Source organism: Lottia gigantea (genome assembly GCF_000327385.1).
Source record: "Lottia gigantea unplaced genomic scaffold LOTGIsca_184, whole genome shotgun sequence".
NCBI classification, from domain to species: Eukaryota; Metazoa; Mollusca; class Gastropoda; family Lottiidae; genus Lottia; species Lottia gigantea.
Window position 1 is genome coordinate 43,010 of NW_008708335.1, and position 18,238 is coordinate 61,247.

Below are 18,238 nucleotides of genomic sequence, written 5' to 3' on the forward strand. Positions count from 1 at the left end.
TTTCAATGTTTGATCTCAAGTACAGGACTTGTATCTGCAATTGAATAAGGGGCTGGGAAATACCCAGTATTTTACCTGAGAAACAGGTATAAAACTATTGTATAGCTGTATATATCATAAATAATTTATAATTCTTTCAGAACGTGACAGTAGAATTATAACTCTGGGTCAGGTCGACTGTTGTTATATATATCAATATATCTATATTGATATACAGGTATTGTCAGGTAAGTCTATAATATATCTATATAGTGATATTGATTAAAGGAATCGTCAGGTAAGTATGTTCTTACTAACAATATCGATCTCTGACCAGGTTGATTTTAGTTGACTTTTACTTTGCTTGTTCTGAATCAAACATTTTAGATTTCGGGAAGGGAGGGTTTGATTTCGGGGAAGGGAGGGTTTGATTTCGGGGAAGGGAGGCTTTGATTTCGGGGAAGGAAGGGTTTGATTTCGGGGAAGGGAGGGTTTGATTTCGGGGAAGGGAGGTTTTGATTCTCCCAAATTAGGCCAAGGACGGAACAAATACTTTATTAAGAAATTGAGATAAGCTGTCCGGTACTGTTGGATATTTTTACTCGGGCTCTGATCTGTAATTAGATGGGTTCGCATTCTTGTTGTTAAATTGAATTGTACTGTCTTATTGGAATATTAGCTTCAAAACAGAACTTAATTGGAGAATTATTTGTTGATAGATTTGTCAAGTTTTGAAACATATTTTCATCCTAGAAATGTCAACTCGTCAGCTGAAAATGAGTTTTAAGACATTTTTTATCATCAAGTATGACCCTGACTTCTCTAAGTTTTATAAAGTTGTTATTTTGATAAAAGTATAGTATGTTATAATTGGATTATTGATGCGTTTCATACAAACAAATAATAGCGGCGACATACTTGTATTGAAGAGTATTTAATTATAATATTAAAGGCGAGAGGACATTGGTAAAAAAATATAACCAAATGATAAAACAAAAACTATTGATTCTAAATGAAATATTTAAACTGAATATGAACAAAAAGTTCAATACACTGGGAAACAGGGGTAACAACAATTTCGGTTCTTTTAAAAAGTTTCAGTTTCTGAGTCTAAGATACGATTGATCAAACAGATGATGATCATGTCCCTGTAAATATTTATTATACAACCGACCAGTGATATGTATATTGTATTACTTAACTCTCAATATAATACTAATCCTCATATAAAGAGCTAGTCGAGATTTACTGTCTCGTAAAGGAAAAGTAGGGCGTAAACAGGACAACAATCGACATTCATTTTAGGTCTTGAATAAACAGGTATGTAAGTAGTCTGTAGAAGTAGGAAATCGGATAACTCCTTTAGAAACAGGGACCAAAATCATCCAGACTTGGATTAGCAGGTAAGTCAGTAACAAAATAGATAGTCAAACAGAAAATCAGATTGATACAAACTAAAAGTACCATCTACATGAGAAGAAAATAATATTTATTGTTACTTAAATTCTTTAAACATCAAGAGAGATGACTTACAGTGGCGGCTGCAAAACTTTTCATTGGGAGGGGGCATCGTCCATTCTGGGTTGAGACAGGTGGAGGGGGGTGGGGGGGGGGGGGTGAAATTACAGTGACTAAATGTTGTATTGTATGCGATTTGAAGGAATATCACATTCTTACAATTCTTCTTTATGAATGAGAAGGGGGTATGACCACGCCCTCAATCCCCACTCCGCCATGACTTGCAGTTTTCTATTGACTGTACAGGCTATACAGGAATTACAATTTGATCTGACCTATTGAAGGAAGTATAATACTGTTTAGATGTTGTGTTTCGGTGACTCTAGTTTTCTATTGAAATTTTTCTATTCATTGGTGAATCACAACTTTATTTCAGTTACAATGTGTAAAAGAATTTACCTGTAATATAATCTGTAGTGTCAAATTTATTAGAATTCAGTAACGCGGAGAAAATTAAACACATTAACAAATATTCATCTTTACTTGATATAGATTTCTCTCACGTCAGGTAATAAATATACCAAATAAACAATATCAAGATATATTAAATATATAATTTAGCCATTTTTAGTCATAGGCGCTGTCCTAGCACGTCTGTAAGTATACAATTTATAATCTCAAACTTGGTCAATACGAGTATATATTCATCAGTTGACTTACCTGGTGTCATGACTAAACAATAGAATCCCTCTATAATCCAACAATTCCATAAAACAAGTTATTATTCTTAAAACTACAGTTTGATATTTTGAAACTTGGTCAATAAGAGTATATTAGTTAGGTGTCATGACTAAACAATAGAATCCTTGTATAATACAAAACATCTTAAAAACAAACTTGATATAGAAGCCAGAAAATCTGCTACTATTCTGACCCGCTTTAAGGTAAGAACTTTGAAATAATAATATTGTAATGATTATAAAATTAGAGAAATAAAAAACTATTTCAGGTTTTGAAACCCCAACTAAACTAAAATGTGGAGAAATGGTCTATTTTTAATAATCTGTATTGTGGTGTTGGCTGAAGTTTCTTCAAACAAATGGCTATTTGGTCAGTATGATTGTATTTTAAAGGGAGACTCGGTTGGAATTGCTCGAATCTGATATAGATATAAAAAAAAATCCGAAACAAGACAATTCGGTTTATCAACATCACGCCACAGGATGTCTAAATTGAGAGCAATAATTGTATACTAGTGGACTCCTCTATTCGAATTATAACGACTTATTGCAACTATTCGCATCTAGGAAAATCTAAGATCAATGATGTCTGACAATTTCAGTTGCCATCAGTTGCTATCAGTTGTCATCAGTTACTATCAGTTGTCATCAGTCGCTATCAGTTGTCATCAGTCGCTGTCAGTTGCTATCAGTTGTCATCAGTTCCTATTAGTTGCCATCAGATGCTATCAGTTGTCATCAGTTACTATCAGTTGTCATCAGTCGCTCTCAGTTGTCATCAGTTACTATCAGTTGTCATCAGTCGCTATCAGTTGTCATCAGTCGCTATCAGTTGCAATCAGTTGCTATCAGTTGTCATCAGTTCCTATTAGTTGCCATCAGATGCTATCAGTTGTCACTGGTTGCTATCAGTTGCTATTAGTTGCCATCAGATGCTATCAGTTGCCATCAGATGCTATTAGTTGCCATCAGATGCTATCAGTTGCCATCAGATGCTATCAGATGCTATCAGTTGTCATCAGTTGCCTATGATCTATTTTGCATGGTAATTGTTGTCGCTATGAGCAGTGGAAACTATCTAATTCATCATAATAGCTTGCAGTCTGTCAGTTTTTCAGTAGGAGCGATGCATCTGATGTGATGGTTAGATTCGCCAGTCGATGTAAGGATCTTGTTAATTCGAATTTCACAGAAAATTATCCATTTCACTTCGATACTGGGCCATCGCCCTTCGTTAGTTGTCACAAAGATGCCTACTATATAACTCAGTCAAATGGCCTGGTCTTGTATACTAACAAATACTTAAATAATGACTTTAGGGCTTCATGTATCTCGGCTCTGGTGTATATCGAAATCATCCTCGTGATCAGCGACTGTGGCTGCTTCAAACAATGGTTTCTATAAATTCCAATTTGTGACAGAGTTTGTCAAACTTTCAGAGAGTCCACATAGCTAATATATAATGTTTATTTGGTAAGAATATATCTTATTTCAGATGATGCAAAGAAGAGCTCAGCGTGTGTTGGCGCCAAAACTCTCGCCTGCACCAAACACAGACTGACATGTCCACAAAACCAACAGATCAAAATCAACTCGGCTTTTTATGGATTCATCAAAACCAAGCATGGATGTCCTACAAGCAGAACTACTTGTAGTTTACAGAATGACTGTGGATGTGAGTGGTATCACGGTGACTGTGGGATTCTATACAACAGGATGGATGAAGCGGAGGTAATGAGATGTAGCGGTCAAAGGTCATGTAGTCCGAGAAGTGCGACTTCCAGTGATAATTCAAATTGTCATATACACCTATGGAGAAATAGGAAATATCATCCGAAGAATTCCTACACAGAGATTGACTATGAATGTATAAAAGGTAAAACCTGGTTTTTGCCTGTTGTCTTTAAAATCACAAAAGAGAAATGATCTCTGGTTTACTTTATCCAATTAGCTTTGTATGGTGCGATTCATTCGGTTCATTTGTTTGTTTACAAAAAAGTAACAAAATGTCACGAGCAAGAGTTTCGATTAACAGATTTGAAAATCATGTGACGTCATGAATATTTATTACTAATATGAGGTCAACCTGCTGAAGTGAAACACGGTATCTATAGGTAATTGTTGCGGAGGTGCTGATGGAGACAGTGCTCTTGACCTAGATATTTTTAATGAAGAAAAGAAGATAAAAGGAAATGATACCACTTTTTAAAAAAAAAATCCCCGTTGCCCACCTTGACAAGAATCAGATAAGTATGAGGGACAACTTCCTTTTAATCTGTATCTTATATATTTTCTGTTACAGCTCAAAGAATAGACCCAACTGAACCAAATATTATAAAAGGGTCTCAGATAGTTTTAAACGCATCTAAAGATTATACATATACTTATACTGTTAGTGGGAGTAGATGGTGGAAACCGGTCTTCTTCTACCAAACCAATCGGCAACTTAAACCTTTCTTTCTCCATAATCAACCGACACATGCCGGTGTAGAGTATATACTAAAGGGAAAGATTGAGTTCACTATTCAATCTAACACCGATACGCTCATAGTTCTTACAGGTTTGTCAACTCTTTAATTCTATTCTTAAAAAAATACTCCCTCTTAGAATTTAAAGTCTCAAACTTGGTCAATAAGAGTATATATTCAACAGTTGGACTTACCAGGTACTAAAGAATAGAACCTCAATATGGTCGGAGAGCAAATCTTAATCTCAATTTAAATCGCCACCCCACCCAACTCCCCCCACCCCCCTCTTGGGGTGTGGGACTAGGATGTCGGGGATGTGGCCAACTGGTGTAAAAGAATAATTTATTTTGAATTGAGAGAGCACTTCACATCACCACATGCTGGAAATGTGGGTGAAACACATTTTGGGGGTGTGAAGGGTCCTGGTGATTGCTCCAGGGGTGTGAAGGCTGAAATAGGTTGGGAAACACTGGTATAAATGGATGATTTTAAAACTTCTAAAATATTCGACTTATCTGATACGTTATCTCATATTCTTTGAAAAATAAAGCTCAGAATTGGGGATATATTGTAATATTATTGATTAAAAAATCAGTTTATGGGCTTGGCCAATCGGATGCCGAGAAACATTTCAATTTTTCTTTGACAATTTCAGCTAAAAGTTGGCATCAACCGGATGTTAAAGTCAGTTTTACCCGCATTGAAACAGGTAAATATTGAACTATGTTTTATCTCTAGAGTAAATATTGAACTATGTTTTATCTCTAGAGTAAATATTGAACTATGTTTTATCTCTAGAGTAAATATTGAACTATGTTTTATCTCTAGAGTAAGAGTAAATATTGAACTATGTTTTATCTCTAGAGTAAATATTGAACTATGTTTTATCTCTAGAGTAAATATTGAATTATGTTTTATCTCTAGTGTAAATATTGAACTATGTTTTATCTCTAGAGTAAATATTGAACTATGTTTTATCTCTAGTGTAAATATTGAACTATGTTTTATCTCTAGAGTAAATATTGAACTATGTTTTATCTCTAGTGTAAATATTGAACTATGTTTTATCTCTAGAGTAAATATTGAACTATGTTTTATCTCTAGTGTAAATATTGAACTATGTTTTATCTCTAGAGTAAATATTGAGCTATGTTTTATCTCTAGTGTAAATATTGAACTATGTTTTATCTCTAGAGTAAATATTGAACTATGTTTTATCTCTAGTGTAAATATTGAACTATGTTTTATCTCTAGAGTAAATATTGAACTATGTTTTATCTCTAGTGTAAATATTGAACTATGTTTTATCTCTAGTGTAAATATTGAACTATGTTTTATCTCTAGAGTAAATATTGAACTATGTTTTGTCTCTAGAGTAAATATTGAACTATGTTTTATCTCTAGAGTAAATATTGAACTATGTTTTATCTCTAGAGTAAATATTGAACTATGTTTTATCTCTAGAGTAAATATTGAACTATGTTTTATCTCTAGAGTAAATATTGAACTATGTTTTATCTCTAGAGTAAATATTGAACTATGTTTTATCTCTAGAGTAAATATTGAACTATGTTTTATCTCTAGAGTAAGAGTAAATATTGAACTATGTTTTATCTCTAGAGTAAATATTGAACTATGTTTTATCTCTAGAGTAAATATTGAACTATGTTTTATCTCTAGAGTAAATATTGAACTATGTTTTATCTCTAGTGTAAATATTAAACTATGTTTTATCTCTAGTGTAAATATTAAACTATGTTTTATCTCTAGAGTAAATATTGAACTATGTTTTATCTCTAGAGTAAATATTAAACTATGTTTTATCTCTAGAGTAAATATTGAACTATGTTTTATCTCTAGAGTAAATATTGAACTATGTTTTATCTCTAGAGTAAATATTGAACTATGTATTATCTCTAGAGTAAATATTGAACTATGTTTTATCTCTAGAGTAAATATTGAACTATGTTTTATCTCTAGAGTAAATATTAAACTATGTTTTATCTCTAGAGTAAATATTGAACTATGTTTTATCTCTAGAGTAAATATTGAACTATGTTTTATCTCTAGAGTAAATATTGAACTATGTATTATCTCTAGAGTAAATATTGAACTATGTTTTATCTCTAGAGTAAATATTGAACTATGTTTTATCTCTAGAGTAAATATTGAAGTATGTTTTATCTCTAGAGTAAATATTTACAAAGGGTGTCGCTTTATTACCAGACGTGTATCTTGTATCATTAATTCCAATCCCACGTAAAAAATCAAATTTTTCCACTTTTAAGTGATTACATCTCCCGTAATAGAGCAAAAATTGGAACGTGTCTTTCTATTGTAGACAAACAACAAACTTCGACAAAAACAACACATCAACGTCCGCATCCGACCATGAAACCAACGACTCCAAAACGTTTTAAATCTACGTCGACATCCATCCGCCCGAGACCTGAAACCAGAATGACTACAAAAGCGTCCTATATGAAGACTAAAACGACAACAAAGGCGTTCGATATGAAGACTAAAACGACCACACAAGCGTTCAATGTGAAGACCAAAACGACAACACAGGCGTTCGATATGGAAGAAGTGACGAGAAATATTGAAGATGGGATTGTTAGAGAAGAGACAAATGATAAAATGCGACCACAGGCAAGCGTAGCAGATCTTAGAGGGTTAAAAGGAGGTATGAAGCCAGAAATACATGTTTCTTACAGCCGACGTCAAAATTTGCAAAACTCACACTTTGCAAATCAATTCAACGCTGTTATCGTATAATTGCGAATGTAATGCGCACCATTCTTCCCCCCGAGTAAAATCTATAGTATCGTATATTGTATCCACTTCCCAAGATTGGCGCACGTACAGTATAATTCCGACCATAATGCGCACTTTTTCATTCTCGAGAATATCTATACCATTGTACAGCAGGGTGCTCTCTCGTATTCGCCTTTCAGGGGCCTACCGTTATGTTTTATGTACCGTAAAATTTCGAATACCATGCGCACCATTTTTTGAAATTTTCCTGGATTTATCAAATCTCTATGACTGTATATTTTGTGTTATAGGTTTAATCGGAGGAGTTGTTGTTGGAATTGTGGCTGTGATAATCATTCTTCTCATCGTGGGTCTGCTAATCTGTAAACGGTAAGGTGATACTTTATAAATATCGCTCTAAATCACTATTTAAAAGGGGCATTCCGCTTTTTTTTGTAGGTCGAAAACTTTTTTTGCTCAAATTTGTGTAAACTATACACCAAAATCTATAGAATTGTGTCACTTAACGTATCTGAAAGTTGAAATTAAAAAAATAGGCTACAGTCGTTAATTTTTAACACCAAAATTATTTTATAAGTTTTCTTAAATTTTTTAAGTTTGTTGTGCTTTTAAAAGGCTGTTAGAAACCTGCTGTACATATTTTAGTAAAAAGTTTCTTACGTATTCTAATGATTTCAACTAATAATATCGAGCCATTATAAAACCAAACACCAAAACTAGGTCAAACTGTTAATTAACAATTAGTGCTCTCTGTTTTTTAAAACAAATCCAGTTTGATCAAGTAAGCTATAGATAGTAGAGAATACACCTTGATGGAAGAGAACGACTTTATCCAAAATAATTATAATTTATGCTAGACTACAAAGCGCCCTATTACACCTCAAAAATTTCGAAATTACTCCCCAGGTTGAAAATCACTGTTCTATTGAATAGTTACTTGTCACTGTGAACAATTTGAAATATATTTTGTTTTATTTACAGACGAAGACAGAAGATGGAGAAGCCAGTTGTAGTGGATAAAGGCATCAGTAATCCTGCTTACCAAGTCTGTTACATCAACCCAAAATTACAGGGACCGCCGCCAGCCTATGAAGAGATCAACCCAAGGAACGATTACCCTCGTGTCCATTCGAGCCATACAGCAGACGACTACGCCAACATACATGACACCAACCAGAAAAATGCCGTCAAAGATGAGGAATTTCGACCTTTAGCTGGTTTGAATGTAAAAGAATTTGAGAATCAGAAATTGGATGAAGAAAAATAATAACATATCTTCATTAAAACAGTGATCAATTCATCAATTTTTGAGCGTTATAGTTCAGTTGTCTGAAGATTACAGAGAGAGTAATAACAAGTTCTGTGTTAAAGGGACAGATGCGCCACGTTAGGAGTTGATTTTGGTCTTGAATATATGTAAATAGTCTTCAGAAGTACTAGTAATGTACGAAAATCACATAATTCCTTTAAAAATATCTCGACTAAGAATTTCACCTTCTATTTCTATATATATCTTTTCTATATATCACAGAGTATATTAAAATGACGAGTCGTTAAAGGCTTGAATTTCAACGGTGAGCTGTGATCACCATTACTGGCTATATACTGACTATTACACTATATGACCAGTGGTTTCATTGAGACTTGTCTCAATACACCTAACACTATATTGGCTAAGCTATAAAAATCCCGTTTCTAAGACTTAAGTATGATTGGTTTAAACAAAAATGGCTCATCTGTCCCTTTAATATTTCTAACATTGAACTATGTAAATATCTAATATATAATATATAATATAATTCCATTCACTCTTCTTCAAAATTTAGGCCCTGTTTAAAAATTATGATCATTCTATTCTGAATTAATTTCAATTGTAAAATTAATAGGCCTTATGGATCTGAAATTGAAATATATATTTTAAAAATTTGTGAATCGAAAGAAGAAATTCGAAGCTCGGTCTAATTGTAGAGTAAAATATTATAACAGTATTATTTTCATTCAGTATTTTAATTCGATTGGTAATTCACGCAATTTTACTCTTCTTTATCTGTGCAACACCAAGTGCTGTTTTTTTTTTATAAGATTTAGTTTTACTTAATATTACTAATATTTATACTATTTTTCGAATATTAATTCTGTTTTTTTATATTAGAATTAGTTTTAATTAATATCACTAATATTTGAAGTATTATTTTTGAATATTAGTGCTGTGTTTTTTTATATTAGAATTAGTTTTAATTAATATCACCAATATTTGAAGTATTATTTTTGAATATTAATTCTGTTTTTTTATATTAGAATTAGTTTTAATTAATATCACCAATATTTGAAGTATTATTTTTGAATATTAGTGCTGTGTTTTTTTATATTAGAATTAGTTTTAATTAATATCACCAATATTTGAAGTATTATTTTTGAATATTAGTGCTGTGTTTTTTTATATTAGATTTTGTTTTAATTAATGTTACTAATATATAAAGATACTATTTTAACCTGTGTAACTTGCGATATCAGCATCCGCTGGAAGCGAACGTTAACTTGTCATCTACCTACCTACCTGTGTAACCCGAAGTTCATTGCAATATATTGTACAGGAATCGCCATAGTGTTTCCCTTCAAATGACGCAATATCTATTTTTAGTATCAGAGCTACAAATTATTTCATCCAGTTTGTGAATCTATATTTTATAGTAAGTGGCTACTGCATAATTCTTTTTTTTACATGTATCATAATAAAACAACTAATTATTATTCATGAAATATTGTTATGAGTAGAATATTTTATTTTAAAGAAACTATTTCGTCTTGCGAATATCTTTAATTACACGATTTGACCGAGTGTATTCATAGACAACAAGGACCAATTTTTTTATAGACAACTTGGACCACTTTTTAGAAGTCTTAGAAAACCTCTTTTGGGGTGTGTTATAAATTTGAATTACAGACAAACCCCTTGTATCAACTTTAAGACCAAATTTTCATAAGGCTCGGATACTCAAGCAAATATTCGGTAGGGTTATAGGAAGATGCCTCATCGGGATAAGGTTAATCATCAGATGTCGTTTTAATCAGTCCTCGTTAGACTCGTAATCTCCACAGTGGCAGAGCCAAAGGTGGAGCAGGGGAGGTAGACCCTCGGACGTAAACCTGGCTCCGCCACTGAATCCCCACCTTTTGAAATTATTACTAACGTTTGTATCAGATTTCATCTAATATTTAGAAATGCGTGTCGTAATTATTTAAATTTGATTGAAAAAACAATATTTATATCAGATTTCTAGACAGTAGTGTCCTTGAGACGTATCAGTCTGACTTGTTTTAAACATTTTTTGTTCACCTGTTTTACAAATCAAGGTATGATAATGTCGACCTGTTATTATCATCAGAGCGAGACGTAATTTGACAGATCCCTTTTCATTATCAAAATAAGTAAAGTAATTGCTATATAAAGTTATTATTAACAGATAGCCATTTACCTATTTTATATAACATGATCATTTTATTTATCAAAATCGACGCTGTATATATTTTTTTTCTTCGAAATCGATTTCTTAGGGGGTGCGTAATCCTCCACGTTACCCTATAAATTATTACTTAAATTATATTTTATTTTAAAATGATATTGCGTCTTAAAATGAACATGAAATTTAAGTTCTCAAGAATGGTCAATATCAGTTAGTTTACCTGGATAATTACTAAGTTTTTTGGATTTATTGGATTATATCAGGATCCTGTAATGTTATTTATGACACCAGATATATCTACTGATGAATATATGCTCTTATTGGCCAAGTTTAAAAGTTTTAAATATTATGTTCATTCTAAGACGTAGTCTCCCTTTAAATAAAAAGTATGTTTTATTCTTCGAGTCTATTTAATTACATTACAACCGCCCGGATCATAGTCTACTTTAAAACATTCTTTTTCCTCTTGTCAAATTAAATACAAAATTTGTAATTTTCTTATAAAAGAGATGTGAAAACTATATCAAATCACAGTTACCTGTATATCGAACTCGTACTTAGACAAAATTTTAGAATAGTCTGATCGTCTAAATTTTGAAATATTTAACTGTAGTCTGGGAGATAATATCGAGTAACGTCCCTTGATCTAGAAATCACCACCAGGTAGAGGCACTCAGTTCCGCCATTTCCTTAACTTGTTTATTTGTTGTCAAGAAATGAAAAAACGTCAAATTTTACAATTGTTTTGAATAAATTTCAAGACTACGTCATGGTAAGATGCAATTTCTCATTCTTTCTGTTCGTTTTGGCGGTGTTTTGAAAAAATGGTCTGGAAAAGAAAGTCAGGAATGCGCATTGAATGTATCTGCGAAGTGCTGATGTGTTATTTTTAGAACTGAACTAGCCTGAGTCTGGTTCCGGTCAGTGTATTGACCGAGTTGCTTAGATTTACATCCTAAATCTAAATTATTTACATCCTAAATCTGAATTCAGACAGAAAAAGGACCCATAAAGGCATGATATATTATATTATATTTAACTCATTTCTTAAATAACAAAGCATATAACTTTCAACACTACTTTCATCTGATTGTTTCTGATAGTGATGTAGTGATCATGATGCAGTTGAATGGGCTAATATAAGCCTTAGCCAGTTTGAAGTTTCATATTGCACAAACATGTAATTCAAAGAGTTTATTATAGATAAAACAGAGTTATGCAAATGATGCAAAATGGATAACTTAGGAAAAATGTTGTTGTTAACAATATCAAACATCGGTCATAAATTCCTAATGCACATATCTCTTCTTCCTGCGTGTTCATGTGGTCATATCTTTGAAGACTCTGAGCATTATCTTTTGTATTGTAACAACCACTCCACTGTTCGAAATCAAACAATCAACCTCCTACCCCCAACTTACAGATCATCGTCCGTATTATTATACGGCAACCCTGATATATCCCAGGATATGAATAAGTTTATATTCAATACTGTTCATTCATACATCAGTCTGTCAAAGAGATTTGACGATTGAACTGATATATATACCCTCACACACAGGAACAACAGACAATATCTTAGTCCGAAATACCTGCCCCTGTTACGGCCTCTGGGGACTTCAGTTGGAAACTGCCAGTCGACAGATGCCAGGTGGAGCTGTCAGAGACTGTGATAGGGAAGGCTATTTCGGGCTTACATTATTATGAATTAATGATTATATTGAAAATACCAGTGTACCCCACGATTATTCATTCATTTATTCACTTGTTTATTATTATTATTTTTATTACAATATTGCTTATACCACGAGGCGGATTAATATAGGCTACTTTAGCTTGTTTCTGTATCGTTTGTAAATTATATCATGTCATTACAAATGCTTTCATTGTAATACATATTGTTTAAATCAACATCAAACACAAGTAAGTGTACGTAGAGACAGTGTGAAAACATTATCGTGTATTGTATATCTGCCTATTAACAAGCGTATTAGCTTCTAGACCACTGTACATATTGAAACAATATTGAATGCGAATGATTTCAATCGAGTCCATGTACTTGGAAGTAATCAAAATTTCAAACTGGCTTATTCTATTGTTAAGTTACGTGTTTTGTTTTTTAAGGGACAGATTGGCCATCCGTTGACCAATACTGGTACCTTAGTCTCCGAAACAGAGTTAAAAGTAATGGACGGAAAGATGATTCACATGTCATTTACTATTGATTATTGAATCTATAACAGAACCCATTTCTTAAATAAAATCTAAAAATCATTTTTGATGGGGGTTTCCCCTCTTTTAAAACCAATTGATTTTATAGTAAACTGCCGAATTTCCTTCTTCAGAACCCCTGATCCATATCACCTGTAGGAATGTTCAATATTTGCCTGATTAACCATATCTAACTATTTGGATGTCTAGTTAATGGAATATCTAACTAATATCAATGAGATATAACATTGGTAACTTGACTGTCTCTTTCAATTTAAATTAAATATGTCTCATTATTTATACAGACAGTAGCCTAATTAGAGACAGTTGAAAGCTAATTAACATAGTTTAATTAGATTAGGCTACTCAAAATAACTGTGACACATGTTTTAACTTGCTTTATTGTTTAAATTGTCAGAGAAACAACAGTATTTTCATTGTGCTGGTGACTGGTGACTGATCTCTACTTCAACTTGACAATAAAGTTATTACACCTTTCACCTTCTCACAGGTAGACATATAACAGGTGTTAAACCTTTCTTGTCCTAATTAGTTTTAACAATTTTTTGTCTCAATGCAGACAGCTCCTGTGTCATTAACAACTCATTAGATATCAGTGACTTTATAAATTAAATTAGAAAAGTTTAGTAACATTTTGTTTGTACATTAGGTGTTGTAAGAGATTCTTTCTTATAGAAGCACTGGCCTAGAACACAGGTAAATAAGGTCACATTAGGATATAGTCCTTGATGTCTTGCATTTCAAATGTTAATTTCATCAATGAAAGGGGATCTTCGTTTCAGAAGTCAATAAAAATAATTCAGTTTAAAGTGGTTAGGTTAGATTGTGACAGAGGAAGATTAGAATTGATGTTATAATAGTTTGTTGAGACTCCACGTTGGGAAATGTAACAATTTTACACCAGTATCGTTTGACTTTAATCCAGAATCAATTGAAAGGAGAGAAAACTAGATATAGATAGAATATTATCTGACTAGCTGAACTGAATTTCAAGTTTGACAGTTGACTGTATGTGATGCAGCATTAGAATTAGATAATCTTCACTGGCCTTATTCTCAAAAACTTAAATAAAAGATAAAAGCCAGATTTTAAGAAATACAGTAATCTGATTGGATAATAATACTAAATTCAGTTTTAGTGATTGACCAATCAGATAATTGCAACATTAAAATCATCTTGAGTTAAAACATTTTGATGTTTTGTTGTTTCAGACCTAACTAAAGAATGTTGATATAATAACTAATGAATGTTAGTATAATAACTTATGGAAGAGTGTGAAGTTAAACAAGTCAAGTTATTGAAATGTCGTGGAAACCAGTAGATTCTAGATCAAACTCTCATACCAATGTTCCAGGTAAAATTTTTATTTATTAACTCAATATGGAACATTAGTCCTAATCCTTAATTGATTAAAGGAATTGTAAAGAGGTTTTCGAAAAATTGATGCTAGCAGTGTCACTGATACACTTAAAAAATTTAGAAAACCTCTTATTAACTACTTTAGAAGTCAAATGTCAATAATTAAAAAAAAAAAGAAAATGATGACAAGTTTGATTTAAAGATTCAGATGAAAATTTGGTCAAGCAAGAAGGGGAAGAGATATAAAAACTTTGCGAAATGTTAACGTAAACATTTAAATAGTTTTTGCGTATATTTTAAATTTGAACTTTTAGATAAGTTAAAGGGACAGGTTTACCATCTGTTTGACCAATCAGACTCAGAAACAAGTATTTTTTAGCTAAGTTAATCAGTAATATGTTCACAGCTAAAAGTCGAATTTAAGCCTTGAAATCCGTGTGTGTACAGAATTATCCGTGTTTGAAAGTTTCTTGATACTCTGCCATATATAGAAAAAACATCTATAGGAAGTAAAATTCCTAGTTTCAGATTTTTTTGAAAGAATTATGTGATTTTCTTACAATTCTAGTATTTCTGAAGCTTACATATCAAAACACAAATCAACCCCCAAAAAATCAAATTTGATGTACGGTATATAGTTTTCATGAATTTGAGCACAAAATCTTTAAACATACTTAAAAAATCAGAATTCCCCTTTAATCATTATTTGTTGTGTTATTTACAGATTATGAGAAAATGCTACATAATCCCCATTATTCAGGTAAGTTTGTTTTATTTTATTACAGAAAACAATTCTATTTTTTTACATGCTATTTAACAAATTCAACAATACATCATACAATCTTTGTCTAATACCCAGTGGCTGATACTAAGGGGGAGCTCCCCTCGCAGTCTGAAAAGCAAGTTTTTTCAGGCAAAAATCTCAGAATTAGAAATTTTAATCTCAGAAATTTTGCAACTCTCAGACGTAAACCTGGCTCTGCCACTGCTAATACCTTGACTGTAACAGCCACCTTTCTGTATTATATCTTCAAATGTCAAGTTCTTACTAATTTCAACTTATACCTTGACTTCAATAGCCACTAATCTTGTATCACAGAAATTTGTAAATGCAGTGATTTGATTGGATTTTACGTTAGTTAATACAACCAATCATAGCTCTTGACAGAAAGACTAAATAATAAGCCATTTAAGTTAGTCTTTCTGTTCAGGGCTCTGATTGATTTTATTTGCTGGCAAAATCCAATAAAATGGCTGCATTCTATGATACAAGAATAGTGGATGAAGAATGAATCATGTGACTAACTATTGGAGTGCAGGCCTCTTGAACATAGGTCAGTTTGATTTCACTGCCATTCAATCAAATTTCTGCCCTCTCCAAACTAACGCAAGAATTTTGTGAAGCACAACAAATGTTCTAATACTTCCTAGAATACATCTTTTGTTCTAATACCTATATTAAATATAAACACTAATAAAAAACGAAAAGAAAGTTTGGTCTAATTTTATTTAATGATTTGAAATAATATATTACAGGTTGGGGTGAAAAAGAAGACAATGTACATCCTGTTAGATCCCGTAGTCCACCAACCAGTCAATATCACCCCGAAAACACAACCCACGAACCTAGAATTTATCAACCATCTAAATATAACCTAGTGTCGGGTGGAGGAAGTCATTATGATTCTACGTATCGAGATTACAGTGCCCCTACCCGCGAGGGAACTGTACAGTATTTATCTAGTGATGGATATGAGAAAGTAGGACACAAGACGGACTACGGTTTTAAAACATTGCCGTCATATCAAAGTGAGGTTCCTCACCAAACTTCCAGTTATTCTGGAGGGCATAATTACCGAACTTTACCGCTACGTTCAAACCCAAACGATTTAGTGTACCGAACTCCTGTTAAATCATCAATACATGAAGAGAGAAACCATCCCCCGGCCCAGGGATACGTACATCGTGATGATCACCCTGGTACTAGTCTCCACTCTACCAGTAACCTACGTCACTCTACCGGAGATCTACGTCACTGGCAACAGTTACATCAAGAACAGCTATTACATCAACATATTGAAACTCAGGTAAATTATTTTAGAATTTGGTCTCAACAATACCACTATTGGTATGTAAACGCAATTGATCTGGTGATAAACTGAATAAATGACAAAATCAATTATGTATGTTTGTGGTATGATCAATTGTGTAACTATAGATATATCACATTTGTTTTTCCATATGTATTTCCCTTCACCTTAAATTTTAACAGAATCATCAACTTCAAATAATGTCATCTTGTTTTTGTTTCCATGGTGTATGAATACATGACCTAATTTGAGTAGTTATTAACCTGTAAAACGTGTTTATAATGATTTTATGAACCTGTGAGAACAGTTCTGTTGTGTGATAAGTCTCTGATAAGGGGCCTGATATAGGAATTAACCTAGTTATCACCTGATTGATTATTATATAAGTTTGTATCTATTACAGGCGTTGTATGATAAACCAGCGTCTGTCTCTATAGATAATTTATTTAAACAACTCAGTTTAAAAGAGGAAGATGTGTCACGCTGGGAGCCGATACGACGAGCGGCAGACGGAATAATACAGGAGAAAAATATGATCATTGAAAAGTAGGTTTTATTCTGTCTTCAAAGTCTTACATCTTCTCTGCATAATAATAATAATAATAATAACTTTATTAGAAACTCAGTTGTACAAGACAATCTTCCCTAGGATCTTTCTACATCTACAATAACATATTTACAAAATGATAAGGTAATAAAAATAGAAAATAGAAATAAAATAGAAAATGAATGATGAAAATTAAGGGTCACATTCAGGTGATTGAAATATATGTAAAAAGGAAATGAAATAAAAGTAATTTTTACAACATTAAAGATAATAGGAAATTTTAAAATAATTCTAGTCACTCTTATTATCATAGTTCCCTTTTCAGTCCTGTTTTAAAACATTCTACACTGTTAGATTGTTTATATACAGGAGTTAAACGCTTTGAGATTTTCAGACAACTGACCTATATTCAGCCTGCGTCCCTACTGAAGTTACTTAGAGTTAAACGATATGTGATTTTCAGACAACTGACCTATATTCAGCCTGTGTCCCTACTGAAGTTACCTAGAGTTAAACGCTTTGTGATTTTAAGACAACTGACCTATATTCAGCCTGCGTCCCTACTGAAGTTACCTAGAGTTAAACGTTTTGTGATCTTCAGACAACTGACCTATATTCAGTCTGTGTACCTGTGTAATATTGACTATTTATGTTTAGATTAAAGAATCGTATTCTACAGTTAGAAGAAGACTGTAGTTTAAATGAGACAAGATTAAAACATGCTCTAATTAATCAAGATGATACAGGTGATACATTACATCATAAAATACAGGTAATATCTTTATTCTTATATCTTATAATAAAACTAAGTACTAAGAATATATTATAAGTTGTATTATTCTCTACACACGTCGAATTGAAGGCTCAAAATTTGACAGTGAACTGTGAACACTTTTACTGATTGGCTTAGCTAATGTCCCTTCAAGTGAGTTAGTATTTCATAATGAAAAGTGGTATCAGGTGTCCAGAAGAGTTAGCTTCCCCTGCCTGGCACAACACCTCTAATGTTGCTCAATATTTCACACAGTATTATCCTTTATTTAGCTTATACATCATATATATATTTGAGAGTAGGGCTTTAATTTCTATCTACTGTATTTTCTTGTTTTAGACTCGTTACTCT

The 18,238-nt window shown here is 32.4% G+C and overlaps 3 protein-coding genes across 3 annotated transcripts in view; all 3 read left to right on the top strand.

Annotated features, from left to right (window-relative positions):
* Positions 1 to 2,779: 2,779 nt before the first annotated feature.
* Positions 2,780 to 5,969, top strand: LOTGIDRAFT_142694 (hypothetical protein; the record flags this gene model as incomplete). Its single annotated transcript, XM_009052487.1, has 2 exons — positions 2,780 to 3,048; positions 5,570 to 5,969. Coding segments are annotated over 2 exons (669 nt in total), but the record flags the coding sequence as incomplete, so codon positions are not given.
* A 267-nt stretch (positions 5,970 to 6,236) lies between these two features.
* Positions 6,237 to 6,800, top strand: LOTGIDRAFT_86932 (hypothetical protein; the record flags this gene model as incomplete). The annotated part of the gene is made up of 1 exon (XM_009052483.1): positions 6,237 to 6,800. A coding segment is annotated over one exon (564 nt), but the record flags the coding sequence as incomplete, so codon positions are not given.
* A 7,621-nt stretch (positions 6,801 to 14,421) lies between these two features.
* LOTGIDRAFT_174155 (hypothetical protein) overlaps positions 14,422 to 18,238 on the top strand; it is a gene marked incomplete at both ends in the record, with an annotated part of 4,632 nt that continues 815 nt past the window's right edge. The window contains 5 exons of the mRNA XM_009052488.1: positions 14,422 to 14,473; positions 15,203 to 15,238; positions 16,015 to 16,565; positions 16,972 to 17,114; positions 17,773 to 17,887. Coding sequence (XP_009050736.1) covers positions 14,422 to 14,473; positions 15,203 to 15,238; positions 16,015 to 16,565; positions 16,972 to 17,114; positions 17,773 to 17,887 — 897 coding nt within the window. The remainder of the gene's footprint in view (positions 14,474 to 15,202; positions 15,239 to 16,014; positions 16,566 to 16,971; positions 17,115 to 17,772; positions 17,888 to 18,238) is intronic.